The 26,222-nt window shown below is 44.1% G+C and overlaps 1 protein-coding gene across 3 annotated transcripts in view; it reads right to left on the bottom strand.

Annotated features, from left to right (window-relative positions):
• The window catches only part of CFAP44 (cilia and flagella associated protein 44), a 1,393,686-nt gene that overhangs the window by 251,884 nt on the left and 1,115,580 nt on the right, over positions 1–26,222 (bottom strand). For all 3 annotated transcript variants that reach the window (XM_069635797.1, XM_069635796.1, XM_069635798.1), the window contains one exon: positions 862–1,039. In XM_069635797.1, coding sequence (XP_069491898.1) covers positions 862–1,039 — 178 coding nt within the window. The remainder of the gene's footprint in view (positions 1–861; positions 1,040–26,222) is intronic.

Genomic DNA, 26,222 nt, shown 5'->3' with positions numbered 1-26,222 from the left:
GATTACAACGATCAGTAGTCCTCCCGGGGACTGAAGCCATAATGTACTCCTACCGGGGCAAGTCTTGTCTAATTACTCTCTTGGCCTGTGATCCACATGTGGGCTTTACAGGGGAATTACCTTACTGCTTTCCCTCTTTTGACCAAGGTGGGTGGGGGGGGGGTCTCCTTGTTCTCTTCTGGAAATATCTCGCTCCTTTCCCTCCTCTTGCTTTAAGGGTCTTCTGGATAGGATTCCTACCACCTTGGTCCTTGCCAGGCTACAGTACTTATGACTCCCTAGCTATGAGTCGTACTCTTGGGGTTCAGCACATCATAGACTCAACTTAGACGCTCAATGTTTTGTTATGTATGGTGGTTTTGAAGCGACCTCTATTATTTGAGCTAAATCTACCAGCAGGCTACTTCCTCCTCCGAATCTGGCTTTGACATCATGTTGGAAAAGGCCTCCAAGCAGGCTCCTTTCTTTAGCCTCTTCCACCAGCTTTAAACCTCTTACAGTGAGGTTTACTTGGCTTAGCCACCACATATCCTTCAGCACACCCAGCATGTGAACTAATTGACTTGGTCACCTATGGTTTTTCCTCACTGTCTCCCTTGCTCATCTTACTACCACAGGATTAACTCTCTGGAAAGCTGTTCTAGTACTCACAGATGTGAGATTCCATTAATCAAAACAAGTTTCTTTAGGGGATGGAATCTTTACTAACCGGAAATACCCTACCTAGCTAAAAGGTTCAACCCTTCCTTGACCTATGGCCGCATTGTGCCAATGGCCCAGTCCGTCTATGCCCAGCCAGAAACTCAGCATTAAGTAAACAACCCAGGTGGATTGGGGAGTCCATATGTAATTGTTACATACCATTTCCTCTAGCATAGCAAGCTGGTATCTCTTCCGGTCTGCTGTCATGCGCATGTTCTCCGGGACCGTGTAGTTTGGAGATGTTTTCAGTTTGAAGTCCCCCATGTGTTCTGCTGCTGATTGGATGGCAGTGACTTCTTGTGGATCCTCATAGTTATCGCTCGGCTTCTGCTTGAATCTGCACAAAGAAACATAGGTGATCAGGATTAGCGGCTCTTAACACTACTTTTACGCACCCAAGGTGCATCCCTGCGTTACCTCCACAGAACAGCAAGTCTAAAGGAACTAAACATACCCCCTGACGTAGGAGAGGGTTTTAAGAGACCATGGAAACTTTGCGTGCAGCAGTAACATTTGGGAGGTTATTCAAATCTGGAGTGGGAAGCAATGCTAGTAACACTGTGCTAGTATTTAAGCTCATCAGAAGGTATACAGTGTATTAGGTGAATTTGAGGGGGCAATTTCTACTGGCAACAGAGTTTGCACAGAGGGTTTCGCTAGGTGCTTCTAGTGTAGTGGAAATGCTAGTTCAGCGCAGTAAAAAGGCGTGAAGTTATCAGCTGCAAGAATAGCCCACTAAAAGGGGAGGGAGGGCTTTAGTGATGGACGCATACGGTTATTCATTAGGCTGAAGAACTCCCCTATTAATGGTGATCTAAATAAATAACCTACAGGTAATATGGTGTGAATCACAATGTGGAACGTGGTGTGCAGTCATAATGTCGACATCATTAATGTCGACAGTCAAAATGTCGACAAATTAATGTCGAAAATCTATAATGTCGACATACAAAAATGTCGACATAATATATTTTCGACATTAATTTTTCGACTCATAAATAAATATCTAAATATATTCGTTATAAAATAAACAATTCAGACAGTAATTTAGTTTCATCTTTGTGTTTATTAAATCTAAAAAATATGTATATATAAATATATAGGTAATACCAATGTGCTGTATTAAATAAATAAATATAACAATGCTTTTTTTCATTTAAATAAATAATTAAAAGTAACAACTGTTTGTAATGCAGTTCAACATGTTATATATTATACAACCAGTAGATGTCGCTAGCGAGTTAAAAATGTATGTATACAATTATTAACTTAAACTTGTTTTAACTTTCCACGTACGGTACGTAGTACAACGTAAACGTGAGCGCCATTTTTAAAGCTCACTTTCGTCTCGTTTCTACCGCGGTCGCGTCCTCGTCCGTTCGTTCCTTGGATTGATTTTTTTTTTTGGTTTTTCATCAGTTTTTTCTTGGCTTTTCTTCGGAAGGACTGGGTCTACTTGGATTCCATGGATTTTTCCGTAACGATGTTGGATTTTGCGTTCCTGGATGTTTCCATTTTTTTCGGATACAGGTTTCCTGGAAGTTTTTTCTTCATGGAGCAGAGAGTTTACCTGGAACAGAATTTTGGATCGTGGATTAATGTGGATTTTGGATGCTGTACGTGGACCTTGGATACTTTTTCTTACTTAAGCTGTGGATTTTTTCATGGAATTGGCACTTTTTCATGGGTAATGCAATCTCCCTTTGCACTTGGATTTATGGTTTTTTTGGGGGATTTTTCACCTTTTTCAACATGGATTCCTGCCGACCATCAACTGTAAGTGTTATTTTTAACATTTTAAGTTAAATGCAATAGAATCTAAGTAAATGTCCTTGTTCTCTATTGTGAATGCCTGTACTAGTTGCACTAATTTATTATCATAGTCTCTGTATTTTTTTGTTTTCGGTGCTTGATTTGCCAAAGAAATTGTTTGTGAAAGTCTAAATTCCTGGTGTTGTTCCTCTAATTTTAAGTCTCTTAAGAAATGCCATAAACTTGGATTAAGGGTGTTGAAATTTTTATTTATGCGGCTATGCCAGCCTTCCAACGCGTTATTTGTTCTTGGTTGTTTTTCCATGGTAGACTGGTAGCAGTTCCACAATTCAATTGCGTATTTTGGTCTGCGTCTGTTGCCACTCCTAGTTAATTGCCCTATCCAGGTATTTTCGAAGTAGTCTAGTAAATTTGTTAATTCGTCCTCATGATTTTTATAGTACAGACTTTCAATTAAATGTTCATAATAAATAATAACATGATTTTCCGGTACAAAAGCCAATGCAAAAAGTTTCTTAACGTTAATCTGAAAGTAACTGTCCTCCGTATATTTCGATCCCAAACCTAATTTCTGTATTTTTCTCCAAACACTTTGTGTGAAATGAAAAAAACATCCTTTTATTCTAGTTTCTTTGTAAACGCTAGAAAAACCCTTGATTTGTGCTGTTTCATAATCCATGATTATTGTCTCTGGTTGCGAATCTGGTGTAGTTTCCTTAATTCTATTGTATATGATTTTGTATGCGTCCTCTGTTTTTTTTGGCATCAAAAAGTAAATAAGTGGTAATATTTTGTCATTGATTGTTCCATGGACGGTATAAAATTGGAAAAACGGGTGAGGGCATACCTTAAAAGTGGCGTCACTCTGCCAATGTTTGCTTTGACTTAGATGCTGAAAGTTTTGTGCGGTAGCGAACACCAATATTTTGTCATTGTTTGCTCCAATTGAGCCACAGTAAAAATTTTCTCCTCGTGCTGTAACCCTAAAAATGTCCGGAATAGTTATATTTTCAAAGGATGTAGGTGGAGGGGGTAGGTTTTCATTAGTATGTTTGGCCCGGTTAATAGTGCGCTGCATTAATTTTTCAGCTGGTAATTGCGCTGTTACATGCGTTGGTAATTGGCCACAAACTTCTCTGAGTACAGACCCACTAGTTTCCCCCTCATGTTCTATTGCTTTTCTTTTTAGTTCCGTTAATGTTTTCCTGATTATTATATTTGTCTGATCAGGCATATGATTGTGTTCAGCATTTCCCTTTACTTCTGTTCCCACTGTTACTGCGCGGGCTGTACATTTATTTTTCGTATATTCTGTGCAGCGCCAGTAAATTCTCTCTTTTCGCTGAAGCTCTTTGTAGAATATGTATCCATTCCAAATTAACTGCTTTCTTCCCCTTTTGACTTTCTATAAATTCTACTTTGTTTTCCATTTTACCACCTGAAACGACACATAAAATAAATGTTTGTGTGGTATTTTATACTATTTGCGTTAGTGTACACGTTATTTTTTATTATGGTAGTGCGTCTTACCTTTTCTCCTGTTATAAGTAAGAAAGAAGTGTTATCAATTGCCCGAAGTAACCTCTCAAGAGATGTTCTGTCAGGTAATGACGGTTTGCCACAGCCGTTACTGGTTTCCTGCTATCAAAAACAAGGTGCTTTACTCAGGAATGTCAGCTAGTGTGTTAACCATTTCGTAACCTATCTTTATCTAGTGTAACAGACAAGTGGGTGATTACGGACGAAGGGAAGGGGAGGGGGTGCTGGGGTGGTTCGTGATGTAGGGTGAGGTTGGGGGGTTGGGGGGGGGGGGACCCCCCCCAATAATTATTTCGGGTTATTGTCTATGATAATCGACATTTTTTTTGTCGACATTTATTTTTCGAAAAATTGACTTCATCCATTATATGTATAGGATGTCGACATTATTGTTTTCGACATTTTTTTTTCGACTTTTTTGCGTGTCGACATTTTTTTTCGACATTTTGACTATAAACCGTGGAACGTAACATTAGATGTAAGCATTGCATTGCAAACAGGCCTGGGTGCTCACTCTCACTAGAAAATAAATGTGCAGTTTATTCATTTGCCTAGCAGTGGTAGAAGCTGACAGTACATTGCAAACTACACATTCCGAGGTTCTTGCGGGAAGAAATAAACAACTCTCGATACATTCAAGGTCAGGTCAAAAAGCGAAGCTCATGGGTGCCGGGGAAAGGCAGTAAATGTACAATCATTTTATAATTCAGCATATTAGTTCTGGAAACTGGTCTACTGACAGTTTTAAAAATGCCTCATGTCTGTATCACAGCACCCCTCAGCACATCTCAGCCTAGGACTTGGCTCAAAGAGCTCCTAGGCTGCAACATTAAGTCCATAACTTGTTAACAGTTCAAGGCTCATGTAGTGTCATTCTCGATTGTGCTCTCATGGGAATCATGTAGAGATGTCCCGCAGCAGATGAATAAAGTTCTGCTGGTCCTCTCAAATGTTTCAATGTTTTGGCACCATGAAGTGATAACCGTGGGTTGGACTGTGATGTCACAGCGGGGTCGAGGGTGGTGTTGTAAGATTTGCGGGACCCAATCACCTCTGGATAATGTATGTCCCGCTATAGGGGAATTATATAGTGCTGCCTATTAGCTTCATTTGGTTGATTGACCTAATGTTGCAATGTGTTTTGATGCTAATTAGTTTGTACCATTATAAATGTTTTCATTTTAGGGCGTAACTTTGACAGCACTTTTCACGCAGTTCTGTTCCACATTCTGTATAAATTTCGCTTTCCCAGTGGTAACTGAGCTCAGAAAAAATTGTGTTACTTCATGCCTGTTGTACACTCCTTTTTTTAGACTACTTTTGTAATTCTTTGCTGGTGAGTTCCGAGGCAACCCACAGTACATTTTTGGTGGCCCGTTGGGGAAATTCGGTTTTCCTGACCAGACGTGGGGATTCCAGCTGTACTCTTGGAGGAGTGCAGTACAGCGCGCAGACCAGTCTTTAGAGCTCAACACTGAGGAGGCCCAACAGATGGCGAGTTCACAAAGATCGGCCTGGTCGGAACATCCCCCACCCCTGCCAGCTCTCGGAGGGGTACTGGCCTTTAGAGGAAGATTCTGGGTCGAGAAGACTTGAGAATCTCCAAAAAGGATATGTGAGTGTACCCGTGCATGAACGCGCAGGGAGAGGGAGAGATTATTTTTATGGTGTATAGGATGCACCCTCAAGAGGTAGAGGGCGATTGGCCATTATAGTCGTAGATTTTAGGTCCACTCACCCGATAGGGAGTGAGTGGGCGGTGGCACATCTGCATTAGAGCAGAGGGTTGTGTAGTAAAGTGGCAGACCTTATTAGACGAGAGTTGCCCGTAGTGCAGGCAATTGGTATAGTTGCGTCAGTTGTTATTTTTTACAGGGAAAACAGTATTGAAGATTGTGGAGAAAAAGAGAAAAAGCATATGCCTAGGTGTTTTGTCGAAACGTTAGTAGTTTGTTGTAGCAAAGGGTAGGTTGTGCGTTGTTCAGTTTATTGTGATGTGGACGAGGCGGAATGGCCATAGCCAACTAACATGTAAATATTGAAGGAGCTGTGTAGAACATGCCAGGGTTGCAGTTGAATGAAGGGAGGAGCAACCGAACCCCATGCACAATAACAGAGCATAATTGTTAAGGTGGTGGGCCTGTGGAGAAGGCCATTGGTGTACTAACAGAACTAACAAGACGGGCCTGTGAAGAGGGCCACTGTGTGTCAGTGGCCTGGAAGGGCGGGCCTGGGGAGAAGGCTGTGTGAATGAGATAGGGTGGATGAGCAAAGGGGTAAGTATAAGAGTGAATAAGACATTATAAATAAGGGAGAGGTGAAAGGATTTTGAGATATTGGGTGGAGAATAAAAGGGGGCAAAAACAGTTTTCTAAAAGGTTAGGAAAAGGGTGCAATAAATACATTGTATTCTATGGATGCCCCCCTCGATCACATCTGTAAAAGGTTGCCCCAATATCCCAATAAAATATAAAAATATCATTTCCAGTGATTAAAAGGACACAGTGGGAAAGTGTTATCAGGAATGGCCCGGGGAGGGAACATTTCAGAAGGACATAATAGACAGTATGTATGCATACTTGTTGGCAACATAAAAAGGCACGAAGCTACAAAGAAAACAAAGTAGGGAAGAAGAAGGCAGGGGGAAGAAAATAAAGTTAGCGGACCACCCCCTCCTTATACACTATATTAATTGTTAAAACCAGCAACAGGATACACAAACCCCAAGCGAGCATCCCCAGACAAGGAGAAAACAAAGAAAAATAAAGCATAGTTAGAACCCCATTCAGGGGATAAGGAAAAGAAAGGGAAAAAAATACTTAGCAGACATTAAGAAAAACACACTAGAGGAACTTGACTCAATGTTTAAAGAAGCAAAAAAGGAAACTACATTTTCTGTTTCTCCAGGAGACCCTTTGGGCTAGGGGGAGGAAGCCGTCTCTCCGGTCCAGATCCATACAGGAGGTATTCTATGCATCCTGTCCAGCCAAGAAGAGAGAGGTAGCGCTTGTGGTATCGCCTAAGGGCATTTTATATCAAGGGCCCAGCGGAAGGACCCGGAGGGACGCTATGTAATGGTTAAGGGGGAAATCAGGGGCAGCAAGGTAACGGCAATCTCGATCTACTGCCTGAACGGGACTCAGGATCAGTTTTGGGAGTGGGTAAAACCAAATATCATGGCATTCGAGAAAGGGGCTCTTATAGTGGGCAGGGATTTCAATATGGTCCTTGATCCTGAAAGTGGCAGGAGGTCGGGGGGCCCCTGTGTAGACACACAAACACAAAGAAGGCTGGCCGCTGGTTTTCACAGGGTCAACAAGGAGTTAGGGCTAACGGACTCCCATACTGCTCGACAGGGACATGACCCTCTATTTACTTTCTTCTCTAAAACCCACACTTCATTCTCTAGAATGGATTATATCCTGGTAGACACAGCCACACGGGAAAGAATAACCGAATTTACAGTGGAACTAATACCATGGCCGGATCATGACTTGGTTCGGGTCCGGATAGGAATTCCCTCAAGATCCCTGGGTGGGTTAAGGTGGTCATGCAACGACTTGTTGCTGCGCGATAAGGACCTCTCCCAATCCCTTCTCACGGCCATAAAGGAGTACTTCGAATTTAACAATAACGGGGAGGTGGGAGTATCAGGAGTCTGGGAGGCCTTCAAAGCCACAATCAGGGGTGCTCTCATTGAAATGGGGGCAAGAAGGAAGAAAAAACGAGCGAGAGAGGAGAGAATCCTCAGAGATAAAATAGATGCACTTCAACCGGGGGGTGGGGGGGTAAGTTACAGTCCCAAATGTTCCCGAGTAAATGGGCAGAGCTCCAACAGCTAAAGGCGAAGTTGATAGCCCTTTTAGTGGAGCAGATGGAAAGGAAGCTGGCCTTCTGCAAGCAAAGATACATGGAAAAGGGTGAGAAAGAAGATATGATTCTGACCTGGAGACTGAGGGAACTTAGAGACAGCAGGAGGGTGGACTCAGTGTGCTCACCTGAGGGGGACAAATATGTAGACGATTCCCCGATAGCGGAACAGTTCCACCTGTATTATGAACAACTCTATAAATCTGAACACACGGGGGTCGGGTCTGATGCCGACCGCTTTTTGGACTCCCTTCTGATCGCCGGCCTCCCTCCCGAGAAAGCAGACCTTCTCGAGAGGCCCATCACTCCTCAGAAAGTGATTGACACCATTAGTTCCATGAAAGGGGGCACCGCGCCGGGTGACAACGCTTTACTGCTCTCTTTTATAAATCTTTTTGCTCCACCATGGCACCTTTCCTGGCCAAGATGTTCGATTCAGCTCTAGATATGGGATCTTTGCCTCATTCCATGCTATCGGCCCTCATCGTGGTCATTCCAAAAGAAGGGAAAGACCCGAACCAGTGTCAATCCTATCAGCCCATTTCCCTTCTTAATATGGATGTCACAATCCTGGCAAAATTATTTGCCAATAAATTGGCCCAGCACCTCCCCTCCCTGGTCCACGGGGACCAGGTCGGATTCATCCCAGGAAGACAGGGTTCGGACAATATCAGGAAGACCCTTGACCTGATATATGAGACTTCGAGCAAGGACCTGGAGGCTACCTCAACTCGTTGGACTTAGAAAAGGCCTTCGACCGAGTCGAGTGGCCTTACATGGGCAAGGTCCTGCAGAGAATGGGACTGGGCGATAGATTCCGTGGTGGATCGCTGCTCTGTAGAACGGTCTCTCCCAAGGAACTAGGCAGGGTTGCCCCATCTCCCCCCTTCTATAAGCCCTGGCTATGGAGCCCCTGGCCATTGCCATAAGACTGAGTCAGGGTATCACAGGGATACAATGTGGAGATCATGACTTTAAACTCTCGCTCTTTGCTGATGATATCCTTGCTTATGTGACTGACCAACCAGACTCCCTCCCCTCTCTCAGCGACCTATTACACTCCTTTGGAAAATTCTCAGACCTGAAGATAAACCGCTCTAAATCATCTATAATGCCCATGGGAAGTAGAGACCGGGAGATTGATGGAAGGGACATGCTGGAGGGTACACGAATAGAACAGAAGGCCTCCCCCTACATGGCAATCCTCCTCCCTAGAGACCTAGATACCCTTTTCAAGATTAACTTCTCCCTCATTCTCAATAAAATCAGAAAGGACCTCCTGCGCTGGGCCCCCGCAGACTCTCTTGTGGTTTGGCCTTATGGTCTCAATTCAAATTAATGTTCTTCCTCGCCTCCTTTCCCTCATCTCTGGCCTCCCCATCGAGGTTCCGGACCCCTCCTTCTTAACCTTACACAGCCTGGTCCAGAGATTCATTTGGAAAGGGAAAAGACCAAGGGTGAAGCTTGCAACTCTCCCGAGGTCTTGTGGGGGCTTTGGACTCCTGGATTTCACGCAATACTGGCAGCGCAACTAAGGGTGATGTTAGAGCACATGAGAGATGAGGTGGGCATGTATTGGATGTATATAGAAGACACCCACCTGCACCCCAGAAAAGTAAGGGCTCTCTGGTGGTCCTTGTCTAGGTCCCTCCCTGGCCATCTTAAAACTCACCCTACTCTGTCAGTCCTGTGGGCTTTTTGGAAGAACAATGCTGCGAATGCCCTGTTCTCTTCATGGCCCTCCCCTCTCTCCTCCTTATGGGGCTCTCCCCTCGACCTGGGCAACAGGGGCTTCTGTAACACCCAATCATGGTCGGATAAGGGTCTTGAGAGGGCTGCCCAATTGTTTAGTCTAGGCTCCTTTTTGGTGTATGAGAAGTTAGCTGAAGTCATGGAGGAGAAATCTAGATCAGTCTTTGATTACCTCTGTGTGAATGGCATCCTAACTAACCCCAAGTGGTGTGCTGACCTAGCATGCCCCCTCAAACACTTTGAGAAGATAATTGTGGAGTCCACATCCAGGAAGGGGTCCCTGTCAAAGATATATAAAGTACTGATTACGGCGAGGCTGGAGGGGAGGCAGGGCTTCAAACACTACTGGGAGGGCAAACTGGGGATGGAGCTGGATGAGGCCTCCTGGGGGGCGGTGCACAGGGCTCTCTTCTCAGGGTCCCTGTATACGGCGGCTATGGAACACAACTTTAAGATTCTCCACACCTGGCACCTCCCCCCGATTAGATTGTAAAAAAATGTGTTCGGGAGTTTCCCCTCTCTGCCTTAGGATGTGCGGCCAGTGGGAACTTGGTACCACTTGTGGTGGGAGTGCCCGTCCATCCAGATCTACTGGTCAGAGCTTCTGAGTTGGATCAAAGATATTGTGGGCATCTCCCCGGACCTACAACCTCTTGAATTGCTCCTAGGTGCCCCTTCCCCTGATTCAGTGCACTCCAGCTTCCTGAGAGTGGTTGGGCGATGTTGAGGGCAGGAAGGCTGGCGCTTGCCCAGAACTGGAAAAGCTCCTCTGCTCCTTCCAAAAGAGTGGTTTGCAAAGTTGTGGACGATCTTCACGTATGAGAAACTAACGGCGATCACTCATAACAAGATGGGCTCCTTCTTACTGGACTGGAATACAGTTCTTTTACATGACAGGTGTGAGGCCCTAAGACTTTGATTCCTTGCCCCGGTGAGATCCACAGGGCTCCCTGAGACACAGACCTCTAGGCTTACCTTAGGGTAGATGTTGAACCCATTACGTCAGTCATGTATGACCTCTTTGGTTTCTGTAACTTGATTGTACTGGCCCCCGATACACGTTGGGGCTTGGTAGTTCATGAGCAGGGGGAGGGAGAGGGTGGAGGTGGGGGAATGAAAGGGGAGACGTGTTTTTGGTTGTGACTATAATAGCATGTATGCCTTCTCTTCCTTGGTATTTTGGAAACATTTTCAATACAAATAAAGTTTTAAAAAAAGGAGCAAAAAAGGTAATGGATAGAGAAAAAAGAGAAGGGGAAGAGGGAAGACAAACAGGGATGGACAGCAGGACACATACAATTTAAAATTGTTGACTGGCGAGTGAGCATGGAAGAAGAGGAACCAGATACAACAGAGGCCAATCACACTACATCAGACTGGGAGTAGAGTAGCGACAGTGACAGCAGGGATGCGAATTTGACATATGCAATTTAGCGAGTGGGAGTAGAGGGAGGAGGAGAAAAGAAGGGGAGGAAGAGGAAAGAGAGGAGCGCACAGGGGACAGGGGAAATAGGCTTTGAAGCAGGAAAGCAAGGATGGCGGTCTTAAAGAGAACACGACGGGGGCTAGGCACCAAGCACGGACACAGTTGCCCTTTCTACTGAAGGCAAAAGGGGAAGTGCATTACGTACCATGGCAGACAATGGATAGGGACAATGTGGTGTACAGTTTGCCTTCACTAATGGCAGGGGCCAGCAAGTGGATATACGTATTCGAGAAGGAGAGGCAGGGATACCATTGGCCATAGGGGACATTATGAGCTTATTGGCGGGGAAACGAGTGACAAGATTTGGCAGCAAGCGGGATACGCAGGGGTGAAGTTAAGCTCTAACATACATGACGGGGCACCTTTTAATAACTACCGAGCACATGCATGGAATGCTCTGGGGGAGAGCTGTACCAAGGCACATTGGATATGGCATCAATATTAGCACGAAAAACGAAGCCAGACGAGAACCCTGCAGAGTACATAAGATCAATTCAAGAAATGTGGACCCAAGAGAATAAACAATCTTGGGATGATAAAATACCTCTATTCTATCACATTCTAGTGAGGGGGCTCCCCGCTGACGTACAAGCTTCCCTAGAAAAGGTGGTTGGGATCGAAGTGAAGGGATGGTCTGCGATGTAAGCAACTATTGTACATTATTGTAAAAGGAAACAGGAAAAAGACAAAAGGCCTCATCACGAGTTGGCCGGTATCCCGGCGGTATTACCGCCGGGGCAAATAGTGTTACTGCCAAACCCCCGGCGCTATTAGCACTGGATCACGGGTTTGGCAAAACAGGAAATCCCCATTCCCCATTGGGCCCATTCGGGAATTCCCCATTGGGCGCAATGAGGAATTTTTGGCGCAACTACCATCGGCGGTATTACCGCACGGTAATTGCGCCAAAAATCGGCAATATTGTGGCAGATTTATCCCCAGCTCCCAGCTGGAGGTAAATTCTGCCAAACCTGTGATTGGGCAGGCCCTTAATTGCGGCGTTAATAGCGTTACCACCGCATTTAAGGGTTACCACCAAACTCGTGTTGAGGCCCAAAGAGGCAATAGACAACAGTTTCCAGAAGTATTTTACCCCGTTCTTTGAATCTCAGAGCTTAATTGTGGGCATCGCTGAGGTTTTGGAAGTCATAAATGCAGCCAGAGCAAGGCTGGAAACTAACCGTCACTTATCTGTGTTACGCAGCAGGACCAGCACACTCAGCATGCAGCATGCGCAGTGCTGATACACCCCCATTGGGCTCTCTTATAGTTAGCGCCGTTTCCAATTATATTTGTAGCCCGTCACCACCCATCCTTCCCAACTCTGACTCCTCTTATGAGGTTGCTTTCAAGGCCGTCTATCACAGATGAGCAGTGCAATGGCACTAATAAGCCCCCTGGAATAATTGAGACCCATTCAGCAGCCCTACGGATTCATTCAACAGTGGGAAATGGCTTGATCCAAATGTATCTTGCGCCAACTACAAACAGTATATATGGGGTTTAACACAGAACATGAGCTGTATGTCTTTCTCTAAGTAATGCCTCCAACATTATTTCTAAAAGAATCAGGCTTCAACTTTCAGCAATTATTGAAACCACAGATGTATTGTCATATCCCTAATAAGGAATCACAGAGGTTTGCTATAAGTTTTATAGAATTATGGGAGTCGAAAATGACCGACAAAGGATTGTGATATAGAACTGAAAATAAAACAAATCTTCATTTTATGTGTATCATTGCTGCAACTGATAAGAGATTCAATCCTAGCAAAATTGTGGTTGTTCATGTCTCTAAACAGAGGATTTTATTAAAAATATAAATATACACAATGAGATAACTTGAATGATGAGCAACTAAAGATGGCAGATTTTAAATATCAAAACTATAGGAGCTATATTAGGCAAGATGAGTCTACTGCAGTGAGCTATAGCATCCGTCAATGCAATATTACATTGACTGAATGATTACAATTAAAGGTGCCATGATTGACTTGTTGAGGCTTCAATTCACTTTCTCCCACACAAGGGTATTTCCATTTTACGGTCCTACCAGATGCCTGAATGCAATGCGCCTCAATTCCTGCTTACTATCTGCAGATCAAGGAATGGAATGAGCCTCCTGCGATAACACCCTGCATTTCCAAGCCTCCACACTTATTCCTTCAATTGTATCACTCCTTCACTGGGAGCAAATACAAGGTCTTCATGCCTGGAGAGAGATGGTCGGAATGCTTGGTCCCAAAGATGAGATGAGCGCCAGGACATTTGGCTCATTACACAAGTCTGATATCATTCAATTACAGGTTTAGACTCAGATAACGACCTCTGCCACAGCCAATGCTGTCCTGTTAAACCAGGTGGTACTCTCTGCATGGAACTTGTTAAAATTCATAAGGGCCCTGAAAACCCATGTGTAGAAGTGAGCAGACTACGGATCCATCTACCTGTTTTCTTAGCAGCACCTGTGGCATATTTGAGCTCTCCAAATGCAATAACTGGGCACCACCCATGGTATAATCCAACAGCACATGTTGCCTTTATGGGTTCCTTACTATAAACCTAGCCACTGGATTGCGCTTCTCAGTGACTTGGAACCGTAATAATCCAGCAAGTACACTGAGACTGAACATGACACTGAAGAGAGCACTTTTAGGTAATCTTAAAAAGAAAAATGTGCTCAATTAGTAATTCAGGTACACAGGTATGCTACTACAAATAGGTTGACAATAAAGGAAACAAAGTCAGGGGAATGGAACATGCAGTGCAACTGGATGAAAGGTTGAATCGACGGGGCTACATGTGTATGCCACATAGACTGCAGAACGTGTGGCAACCAGGTAGTTCATGGTAGCGTTATTATTTCATTAGATGCAAAGGGGATTAACAACCAGAAAGGGCCTGTCCCCAAATTTTAGAAAGTGGTTAGAAAGCCAAGATTGGTGGAGAAATTGATTAAGGCGAGTTCATTAAGGTGACAAAGGAGATCTAGAGAAATTCCCACCAATTCCAGCTAAGGCTAGAGTCAGCACTCAACCTAGAAAACATATTTCCCTTAGTGATTTTTCTTCATCCTTCCATTAAGTTTACTATTTAAATTGATCCAAAATATGTGAGCTGTCTACACACATAGGTTAAATTGATTCAAAAGTGATTTCCTCCTTCTCTCACAGGTCCACTGATCTAAATGTCACCTGCACATGACATCAGTGCATCCTAATACTGGAGTTCATCACTGTTTTTGACACGCGTTTCGACAACGGTGTCAGCTAGTACTTTAGTACTAAATACTTCAACAAAGCTTTGAAAAGGCTGAGGGGTTCGGGGTTCAAGTTCCAAGTGAAGCAGATCAGAACAAATGGAGGTGCATTTGATTACTAACTTTTTTTACAATGCGTACCATTTTCCTAAATTTGTATGGCAGAGTTGGGGAGCGATGCAGACATAACTTGTTTGCCTCCATTTTCTGCGCCGTCGTAAAAATGCAGGGGCATAAACACCAGAATGGATTTTCATGCTATTGTTAATACAGTGGATTCCTACGGAAACCGCCTGAAATGACCAGCTGGTAAAACCAGGCGGATTTTGTAGGAATCCATCGTAAATGCTACCTGCAGAAACTACTTCCGGGCTGCCCCTGTCTCCAGACCCAGAGTGCCCCCTTTCATTCCAAAGTCTGTATTTCTGTGTTTTCCATTACAGGGGTGGACCATTAGTGTTTTTACTGGTTCTACGTTATAATAATGAAGCCGACAACAACGTGGCTCCATACCGCGAAGCCAACAGCTTCGTATTACAAATATATCGTCTGACATTTGAACGGTCATTTGGTCCCCACTTCCCATTTAATGGAAGCGGGGACACCCCCGAAACGCATAATGTCAAACTAGGGGGGACACCCCGCAACTCCTGCTGGCATTATGGGATTTGCAGTATTTGTCCATGCCGAATGCGCACTAAACGCACATTCTGCATTTCTTTTTCCCTGCTTAATTCGGGCAATACCGTTTTTATTAGCTTGTATTTTTAAAGACACTTATAGTAACTTGATTGGACACCTAGTATTTTGGTTCCACAGTACTCATGCTCTTTTGAATGCTTCCATGCTAGCTCACATCCCTCCTGAAGAGTACAGCCTGGTCTCGGCCTGCGCTCCTCTGGGAGGTGAAGGAGGTACACCATTCATGGATTGCCTGTTTCACCTTTATGATTGAGATCATGGCTGGTTTGGTAGTAGTGTGGGGATGAGTAGGACTTCAGAGACCACCACTCATCCCTGCAGTCCTGCAGAGGAGTAGTCATTTCATCGCACTGGTGGCCCGCGGTTTCATCTAGCACAGACAGCACCTACAGCTCGGTCAGACAAAATACACAGGCAACATAATAAACCCTGCCAGGTGATTTGTTGCAGAGTGAAATTAACCATGGATTCCATTAAGGTCTTGAAGTCCAGTGCCCATTGTGATCTGTGTCAGGAAAGTGGCCTCCCCTTATGGCACTAAGGTTAGCAAACTTGAGATGCTGAAAACACTCTGGGCTTTTGAGGAGGCAAACGTCACAGAGGTTAAGGAGCAGGAGAGCAGAGATTGTGAGCCCCCAAGCCAGAGACTTATTCTGGTGAGGGGCATGGTAGTGGAAGGGGAGAGCAAAATGTATAACCGTTCCCACTATTCTTCCCAAAGAGCAGGTAGCATGGTGTCCTGAAGATCCAGACTCTCGGCTGAGTCACGAGTCTCATACAGGTCCCAGGGTAGTTACACGGAGGCGACTGTGGCTGCTAGAGAGCTCCTTCTGGAGGAAAGGTGGGGAGCCGTAGGAGAGCAAAAGCAGAGCGAAGAAGCACAGAAACAGAAGGATTTAGCAGCCCTGGTAGAAACTGAGAAATCCTGTAATACTAGAACGGCCCAAGCTAGCGCTTGAGGTGAAAAGCGAGACCCAAGATAATCCTCAGAGCCGGAGGGAAGCGTTTCAAGCAATGGCACTGAAGGCAAGCCTATGCACCATATCCCCCCAGGACTCAGTCCAGCCATGTCCGGTGAAGAAGGACTTTGTTGACTGGTTTGAAGCGCTGGAGTTAGGCTTCCAGCTTCAGGTGGTATTAGAGGGATTGTGGGGAGCAGCCCTAATGAGGGGTTTATCGAATCAGTGCACTGATGTGATCATTCACTTAGCTCCCAAGAAAAGGCCTATTTAATTCTAAAAAATGAAGGCCTATTCTCGTGACATTTTGCAAGTCCCCAGAGCAATACCCAAGGAGTTTTAGACAGCCAAGCGTTTACACATTTGTCCTTGTAGCATGTGGGCAGATGGGCCACTGCTAGCAAAGTTGGCGCATCTGAGGGAATGTATAATTTTTTTCACGTGCGAAAATGTATATAAACACTGTGAGGCAGAGGTACAAGACAATCACAGACCCTAGGGAGCTTGCAAAGGCTACAGATAAATATGCAAGTACTAAGGTGCAGAAAAAGCCTCACGCGACCACACCCAAAGCAGAAGCAAAGGGATCAAAGTAAAGAAAGGCGGGGAAGGACAAAGGTTCTCACCCTTCTTCCAAGGAAGGTCCCCGAAAATCTAATGGGGAAGCCCAGCCCCATGGCTTGTTAGTGCCCTGCTCTCACTTATTTTGTGCGTGATAAGGTGCAGTTGCCCGCACTGACTTTGTGGTCCATTTCTAGTAGATGAGCTGGTAATCCTATTGCTTTTTATCTGCACTTGCCCAAGGACTGGAAGATCCCTCCAGTTTTTCACATTTCGCCGGCAAGACTGGTGTTCCTTTAGACGCTGTCTCCTTTGCAGGTGGAGGTCATGAGGCGATTGAGGGGTCAGAGATTTGCGTTGCTCTGATATCTTGCAGGAAGTTGCAATGCGTGGCTCAGCGTCATGGACGTGCTTCTTCCCTTCGTTCCCATTGTAAGTCTCCTAACAAACCTCAAGTTCCAGAGAGACAATGCTCCGGTGGTGGCATGGCCAGCTTGGTGACAGTTGACATGCAGCCCACAGTCCTGGACTGAAGGCTTTAGGTGTCACCAAGGAAAAGAGAATCTCAGCAGTATGGTGCGTGTCCCCACCTTGGGGCGGTATGTAAGCATCTCTAGTGACCCATCACAAGAAGTCTTTCAGCATTTGCTGGTGAAGCATGTCAATTCAGCGTAGCAGTTCAGGACTCCTTGTTTTCCTGTGTGCTGCCAGACTTCTCCTTCGTCTGGTCATGAACGCCTGATCCTGGATCCAATTAGTGCATGATTTTTCTGTGACTTAAGCTTTCTCCCCTGGAAAGGAGTCTTGATCTTGGGCGTGTCTGCACATCTCTGGATATCCTATACAGTATGCAATGCAGTGGCTTCAGGGAAGGGGCTGCCCATATGTTCATGTTAAGAACGGTTATGGGGCACTGCGGAGACTCACCTCTGTCCGGTCTGGGTCAGCAAGGTGGCAGGTGTGTAGCTATGCAGCAGGGCCATCCTTCTCTGGGGCTCTCGGATCTTGAGTTTGCCTTTGGTTCGTTTGACAGTGAGCAAGTTATGGACAAGTGAGTGCGGAAGATTTTCAGCTTTCATGCCTGCACCAAGCTAGCGTTCCCTCACAATTGGGAGGAGTCTCTCACAATTGGGAGGAGTCTCTCACAATGGGGAGGAGTCCCTAACAATAGGGAGCAGTCACTACCTTTGTTCTGAAGAAATAAAGTGGCCAGGTAGAGTTCCAGTGACCGTGAGGCGAGCCTATCTTGATATGGTGGCGCCAATGTGGAACATCACCATATTCTATGCGCTTCTGTTAGCTGTTCTCTTGATTGATGTACAGTGCAAACCTAGACTGGGTCGGGTGCTGCCGAGCGCTTTACATCATCTGGATTCAATTCAGTCAATGCTGCCAGGTTCTCCCTCCGGAAGAACTACGTTCCCCGACATCAACAGTGCCAGCACCAGGGGCACCTCCTGCACCTTCAATGCCTGCTCAGAGGAGCCTCTAGGCGGGGACCCTGATGATCTTCTCAGCATGTTAATGTCTGGGTGATATGCGCACTCTCCTGGGGGGAGATCCCTTGGGTGCTTCTCATGGCCAGACTCGTCTGACCAACTCCAGCCATAGGCCCTCACTGATACCTTCATCCCTCCCTCTGGCAGCACACTGGCCTCCCTCGCCTACAGACACAGAAAACATATTCTTTTTACGCTCCCCTGGAGCAGCTGACTCTTAAGGTCTCGCAGCCATCACTGAAGTGACGAGAAACGAGATACCCCCACACAGCTGTCATGGGTGTCCGTGATGGACATCGTCGTCGAGCACTTGGCACACCGCTTGAACCCAGAGGCCTTCTCAGAAGGCTTTAGAATCTCTGCTAACCAGGATTCTAACGATTTAAAGTTTTATTTTCAAATAAACGAAAAATATAACAATTGAATAGATGACATCAACAAGTAATCTACAAGCATCTAAGAAATGTTAACAAGCACAATAACTTATCAGATCACATCAATACCAAGGTCATTTAAAAAAGGTAAGAAATAAAGGAGGAAGAGAAAGAAGAAAAAGGAAAAAAATCAAAGATCAAAGAACCAAAACATAATTATACTATCAAACATTGCTATCAGTTAATAAAACATCATATAATGAATCAAAGAGTGAACCATGTTGGCATTATAGCTAACAGTCCAGAAACCTTACAGTCCAAATAATAGGCATACATCATCCATATACCTCAAGGAAACTTCCCCAAATGTCCCAAAATTTCTCAACGTCTCCTGAATCGTTGTAAATGGCCTTCTCATAAGTGGAAACAGTGAGTAGTTCTTCCACCCACTCGTCAATGTTAAAGGAGCTGCTTGACTTCCACATTCTCAGTATCATCCTCTTGGCGATCATACACGCCCGGAGCAACCAAGTTTTCTTTCCAAAGGTAGAATCTTCCAACTGAGATGTGTCACCTAAAGTCAGAAGGGAACCAGATAGAGGGATTGTACAGTTCAAAACCAATCCTAATCTTTCACATAAATGTTGCCAAATTTTTTTTGTTTTCCGGCAAAACCACAACAAGTGACTGAGGGAGCCACTTGCACCTTTGCACTTCCAGCAGAGATCGTCCTCCAAGAGTTGTCTCTGAAATAACTTAGCTGGTGTCCAGTAGGATCTAAAAAGATTTTTAGTTTGTGATGCCCTAAGACCCCTGGTCCAAACTCACCAAACGAGTATTCTCGCAGCACCGTTGCCAACATTTTGGATCAATGTCCTCTCCTAGCTCTTCTGCCCAGACAAACTGCAATCTTAGATACCCCTTTCGGCAAGCCTTCAAGAATCTGTATATAACGTGGCAGCTGGATGGGAAGCACTTGAACATGTTTGTAGTGCCGACCAGTTTTCAGTTGCGGCACTTCAAGACAATTTGCGACAATAGTTTTCAATTTCCTGTATTCAGCGAATGTACAATCCGCCATGTAATGAGATTGGCAAAGTCGTGTGTATGAGATCCAATTTCCCCCTTCTATAAGATCATGGATGTACTTTATGCCTGTCGGGAACCATTCTGGCCAAAAAAAACATTTCCCCTGATATTTCAAGGCAGGGTTGAGCCAAATGGAGGCATTCAAGTGCTGATATGGATCTGCATTCATATGCTTGGATATTTCACACCAGCAATCCTGTAAGAAACTAGTCAAGGGATTTGCTTCTTTGGATTTACTTTTCTTAGTGGTTAACAGAGCTTCCGGGTCCAGTTGGGACATCATGCCACACTCCCACACCAAATCGTGTGGTCGTTCATTAACAGAATCAATGATCTTGCATAGATGGCGTGCAGAAAAAGATAGATGGTAATCACTACATTTCGGTAAATTCATCCTTCCCTGTTTCAGTGGAAGTTGTAGTTTCCAAATTGCCAGCCTTGGTGGTTTCCCATCCGAGACAAATCTTTGCATAACATTGTCTATTTCTTTAAAAAAGTGCCCTGGTATCCCGATTGGTAACATTGACAAAATATAATTTATCCGAGGAGCTAGATTCATCTTTATACAATTTATTTTCCCCCACATAGTCATTTTCATGAGACCCCATCTTTCCAGATTTGATTTTAGCTTGGGGAGGAGCAATCCAAAGTTTATCATTGGTAATTTCATCACCTCAGCACTAATCCATATGCCTAGATATTTCATTTTCTCCAGACACCATCTGAACTGAAATTGGGCACAAGTAGCTTGTTGACACAGGTATTTCAGATTTACCCCAGTTGATTTTATAGCCGGAAACTCTTGAAAACTGCTGAATATCATTCATTAAGTGAGGTATGCAGGTAGCCGGCTCTTGAAGGGCAATCAGTAGATCATCTGCCTACAACCAGATCAAATTGTTACGATTTCTACCAATTATTGGTTGAAGATGGACATCTTCTCTCAAGCATATTGCTAGTGGTTCCATAGCCAAATGAACAATAGAGGTGAGAGCGGGCAGCCTTGTCTCGTACCTCTGTGAAGTGTGAACTTATCAGAGATGAGGCCGTTTGTGAGATCATTGTACAATAAATGCACCCATTGTTGAAAGTTCTGACCAAATTTCATTCTCTTCAGGCATGAAAATAAGAAGGTGCGCTCCACGCGATCGAACGCCTTCTCAGCGTCCAGCGAGATCACTGCATTGGCTACTGGCTGAGTGTGTCCTTTTTCAATTTACAACAATAGGCGCTGCATGTTATCCGCTACAGCTACAGCCCTTCCAGTGACCAAACCAACCTGGTTTTCATGAACAAGAGTTATTACTTTTTCCACCCGTACCGCCAACATTTTTGCCAAAATTTTGACTTCACAATTAATACGACTTATCGGTCTGTAGTTCTCACATTTAGTAGCAGATTTATCTTTTTTTGGCAGAACAGTTATTAATGCATGGCACATTGAATCGCGGAGCAGGCCAGTATCAAAAGCATTTTTGCATACGTCACATAAAAGCTGCAAGGCTGAATCAGGTAAAATGTTATAAAATTCGCCAGGTAGGCCATGCGTTCCGGGAGATTTACCCATGGAAAGTTTTGAAATAGCAAATTGTAAATCCTCAATTGTGAATTGTCCTTCAAGACTAGCTGCTTGATCTTCTGACAAACAAGACACCTCATATGATTTAAGATATTCATCAATCTCAGCCACGTCAGATGTCAGTTCAGAGTCATAGAGTTTACCATAAAAGCCACAAAACAACTTGTTTATCCCTTTTTGTTGAGTTTCAATGATATTATTTTGACACTCAATTGCACTAATGAAGTGATTACTTTCGGCTACCTTTAATCTGTGCGCCAACCACTTCCCTGCTTTTTCTCCATTTTCAAAATAGTTCATTTTCTGTCTGAAAAGTGCATAATCTATGTTAGGCAGAATCCTGTGCAGTTCCCTTGGGGTACACTGCAAGAAGATTAAGACTACAGGAGTAAGCAGTAAACCCAATTGGTAGCAGTCTGCACCACCCAGATTTACCTGGTAGCTGTGGCTGTGGCTGAGCAGTCAGACCTCTCTCAAGATGAGTAGGGCAGTATACACAGGATACACAATAGGGCTAAAAACACAGTAGATCACGCAAACACTAAATTATTTATTTAACACACACTTAAGGAAATACGCTAGCACTATAAATCAAAGCAAGTTCAAACACAATCAGAAAAGTATACACACCTCCCTTAAGAATTATTAGACAAGTCTAAGTCAAAACACCACTATTTGTAAAAAGAGATGCGAGTGTGTAACTTAGATGGCACTCCAATAATTAAGTTAAAGGGAGAGAAAAAGACAGGTCATGAAAATAAAACAGTTCTCAACACTTATCTAAGACCAAAACAAGTAAGTGAAGGCAGAGTCTACTGTAGAGCCAAAGTTCATAGGCCAGGCCCACTTTAAATGGGGCAAAGGTGAAATGTGCCCCAGACCACACAGTTTAGAAATGCATTCGAGTCTTTGTAAAAATGTTCAAAAGAGGTTGGGTTGATTCAGAAGGTAAAGTTAGAAGGTCTGGGGGCCAACCCAGTTGGAAAGCCAAGGATTTAATGGTCGCCTTTAGCAACCGTAGAAAGGGAGGCCAGGTGGAACACAGTACCTTTAAGGTTGAGGAAGCTCCAGCCATGGCAGTTGTTCCTGGTAGCGGGTGCAGTTTGTGGTTTTGACCAGGGGAAGAGAAGATCTCGTCGAGGAGGAAACTTGGAGTCGTTGCACTGCCCAGGGAAGAGACCAGCCGCGGAGTTCGTTCGGTAAAAAGGTGCATTCCTTTTATTCGCGGTCACAGTGGTGAAGCTTGGCTATCCAGCCGCCGGGATGCTTGGCACTGTTGATTCAACCAAGAGACGTCCTGGAAGGCGAATGGCGAACTGGTTGATCCCACCAGCTCAGAGGAAGAAGACTCTTTCAGCAGAAGATCTTCTCTTGTCGTCGGGAAAGTGGTGAGGTCGTTGCAGCAGGGCTCCACCGGTGGTGTCGTCGTTGCAGATGGCTCAGCTTCTCCCCTGTTCGGATTTCTTAGGTCCTGTGGCGACTTCTGAAGTTCCAGTCCCAAAAGCCCTGCTTTTATGCAGAAAAACCCCCATTCAACAGCCTAGCTGTCACTCATACATGCTAAGTGGTGAGCCGGGCAGCTCACCACTGGGCCAATCAGAACAGAGTGTGACTTGAGTTACTAAGGCAACGCAGTCCAGGGTGCCAATTCCCCCATCCACAAATAATGTGGAACCCAGACAGAGTGGCACCAGTTGGAGAGCTTCTGTGGAGAAGCCCACCAAAAAGTGGAACAAAGGGCCCAACCTTGGTTGGAGTTACAGAGATGGACACAAACGCCATTTTAGAAAAGAGTTCTGGCGAAAAGACCCAACCGGTGATTTTATATTAAATAAATAAACCGGCAGTGTCTTTAACATTACACCAAAAAGTGGTGCGTTTAAAATCAATGGGAAAATCCCATAGGAAATATTCCGGTGGAATATTTTGCGTGGTAACCACTGCCACAAGCCAGAAACTCGACAAGAGGGGACTGGACAGTGCCCCCTTGGAAACAGACCCAGGGGCAATCTAATTAACTCCTTCCAGTACTTCCACAATATGATGGTTTGTACTGGTTCTGTTCACAATTTTGGACTAGTAAAGTCAATGGTGACTTTACATGCCCTGGGACACAGTAGTCAGTCCCAGGGTATGGAGTCTATGTTTGGGGGTCACTATGACACCCCTGTGTTACTGCACTGAGGGTGCTGTGTAACACATACACTAAAACAGGTGATACCCTATGGAGTAAAAGACCCCATAGCCCATAAGCACACAATACCTCAAATCATGCCTAAGAGTGGGAGGAAAAATAGTCTCACTCTTAGCAGGAGAAAAAAAGAAAATCCAGCAAAGCTGCTTGGGGGCTCACTAGGTTTGGGAAATTAGCCTTATAAGAGAATTCTCCCTAACAATCTATTTACGAGGAGATGAGTTTATTCAATTCATATTTGGCTTTTCTCAATTCAATTTTTGTCTCTTCACTTCTCATGGCAGCAAATTGGTTGTCTAATCGCTTAACTTCCTCTGTTAACCTCTGCATCTCTTGAGCTCTCCGTTTTTTTCTGCCTGACGGTTTTTGACATTAACACTCCACGGACAAAGCATTTCATAGCTTCCCAGACACTCGAAATGTTATCATCAGTCTGATTTATTTGAATAAAGTTATCCATTTCTTCTACAATCTCCTGGTCATTTTTGAGAATATTGGAGTTCATTCTCCATCTTGCAGATTTAGTCAAAGTATGCTGCAATGAAAGACTTGAGGATATAGGAGCATGGTCCGACAGGGCAATTAGGCCAATCTTGGAATCGTAGCAACTTGAAGTCACCTGTGCGGAGGTCAGGAAAAAGTCGATGCGGGAGTATGTATCATGACAATGAGAATGAAAAGTGTAGTCCCTGCCACACGGGTGTTCTAATCTCCATATGTCCGACAAGGTGAATTCCCTTATTAAACTCTGAAATGCTATATTGCTTTTCTTGGGGTTTTGGGAACGATGCCCATTTGAACGATCCAGTCCCGGATCTAGCACCTGATTGAAATCACCCGCCATGACAATTGAATCTATATTGTAGTTTTGAAGCAGTGCAGCAAGTTCATGAAAGAAGAGTGGGTCATCCAGATTTGGAGCATACACATTACACAAGAGTATCTTAGCATCTTGCACTTTGAGCAAAACACATAATTCTCCCCTCTTTATCCGACTTGCTCGAGAGGACTGATATTGGCTGATTTTTAGCGATAAGAATCGAAACACACCTTTTACTAGAGTTAAAAGTGGAAAAGAAGGTTTCACTAACCCAACCCCGTTTCAACTTTTCAGCCTCAAGATCGTTCAGAGGAGTCTCTTGGAGGAGGGCAATGTCACATGAATTTGATCTCAGGTAAGATAACATTTTGGACCTCTGGGCCACAGTCCTTAGTCCATTTACATTCCATGAAATAATTTTTAGATGGTTCACAATCCTAGCATTCATCGTAAACAATTTTTCCTGGTTCTCACAAAAATTGTTATGTTTAGTCTGGAAAAATAGAAAAAGTATAGAGAATAAAGAGGAAAGAAGAAAAAGACGGAAACTCAAGCCCCAAGAGGGCATAAGGGAGCCAGGTACTGTAGGTTACAAATAGATGGCTTACTACAAAGTCGAAACAAAGTAGCACGTTAGTGTAGAGTTCAAAGGAAACACTACAAAGTTGAGAATACAATGAAACCCAACCCCAACACTCCCAACCCACCCTACAAATCCATTAACAACCTACAAAAACTAGATTATAACATTTAAAACAGGAACCTATATTCACTTTATCCAAACCGACAATCCATAAAGCCTCATTTATATAGATTATATAGACCATTATTAAGACATAACCCACAAGATCACATTTCAGGAATAAAATATTCATACCTCTATAAGGCTGCTTCCATTAATGCATTTGCAAATGTAAAAAACATTACTCCACAAAATCGAATTGCCTGCAGGAGAGTAATTTAAAGTAATACTCATTGGGCCAATTTTGAAACACCCATACATGTTTCTTGTGTTATTTATTATTTTCGAATAAAGTACACTAAAATCCACATTTACACAATGTACAGTAGTATCCACCATAAGAAGTTAAGAAAGGCAATTTGCAGCAAGCCTTTATATGGGAAGCTTAGGGCCCTGCTCTGGAGAATTCCTCCTGCCCATTCATAACATCCTACAATTAGCGATGCTGTGTTATGGTCTGTGCGCCAAGCAATTACTGCCTCTGGCCTGTTTCCCGAATCGTGCAGATGCTTGCTGCAGCTTCAAGCATTGCCTAATGGATGTTTTTGCATTTTAATTGACTATTATGTGTATTAATGTGCACTGTTGGGATTATGGATTACACCGTTTAAGTGTGTTTTATTTTTTATCTCGAAACAAATGGAGGGATGCCAGTTTTTAATTTCCTCGCTGTACATTCGTGTGCAATTTCGTTTAACTTTTGCTAGCTAATTCCAGGCAAAATCAAAATCCATGTAACATTACATTAACAAAGTGTTACAATGGAAGGCCCTTTATTGCACAAGGCGATTAAACACATTATCTTAACGATGTCCGTTACAGAAGCGTTGAATGCCATCGTGTTTAACTTTGAATTCCAATGGTATAGTTAAGTTCTTCTGAACGACGGGTACAGTGGTTACAAACAATGAGAGCGAACTTTAAAAAACACCCTTATTAATAACAAAGATGATATTAATAGGAACAGAATATCGTGATAATTTAACTCGTTCCTAACCTCCAGATGTGACATCACAAAAGGCCGACTAGCGTTCTCTAGTTGTGATGTCAGAACACTTTGCTAGGCTTTATATGGGAGGCGTTGCACACTATTTCCCGGAGGACTATTCTTCGCTCTCATGGAAAGTACCTGGATGCACCACCTCGCTGACTTCTTCACTTTCCAAAACCTGCTGGTCTTCAAGGCACCTGATGACTACCTTATTTCCGAGAAAGGATAGGAAACTAATAAACCAGGGAATGTGGACAGCCAGGTTTTAATTACTGCTTCAACATGAAGGGTTGCTATCTGCAGTGCAGGCATTAGATCTGTCACACGTGGG

This window comes from Ambystoma mexicanum, chromosome 7p, assembly GCF_040938575.1.
Source record: "Ambystoma mexicanum isolate Mex_15411 chromosome 7p, UKY_AmexF1_1, whole genome shotgun sequence".
NCBI lineage: Eukaryota > Metazoa > Chordata > Amphibia > Caudata > Ambystomatidae > Ambystoma > Ambystoma mexicanum.
The sequence above is the reverse complement of the archived record's forward strand: the minus strand, read 5'-3'. Positions and strand labels throughout refer to the sequence as shown.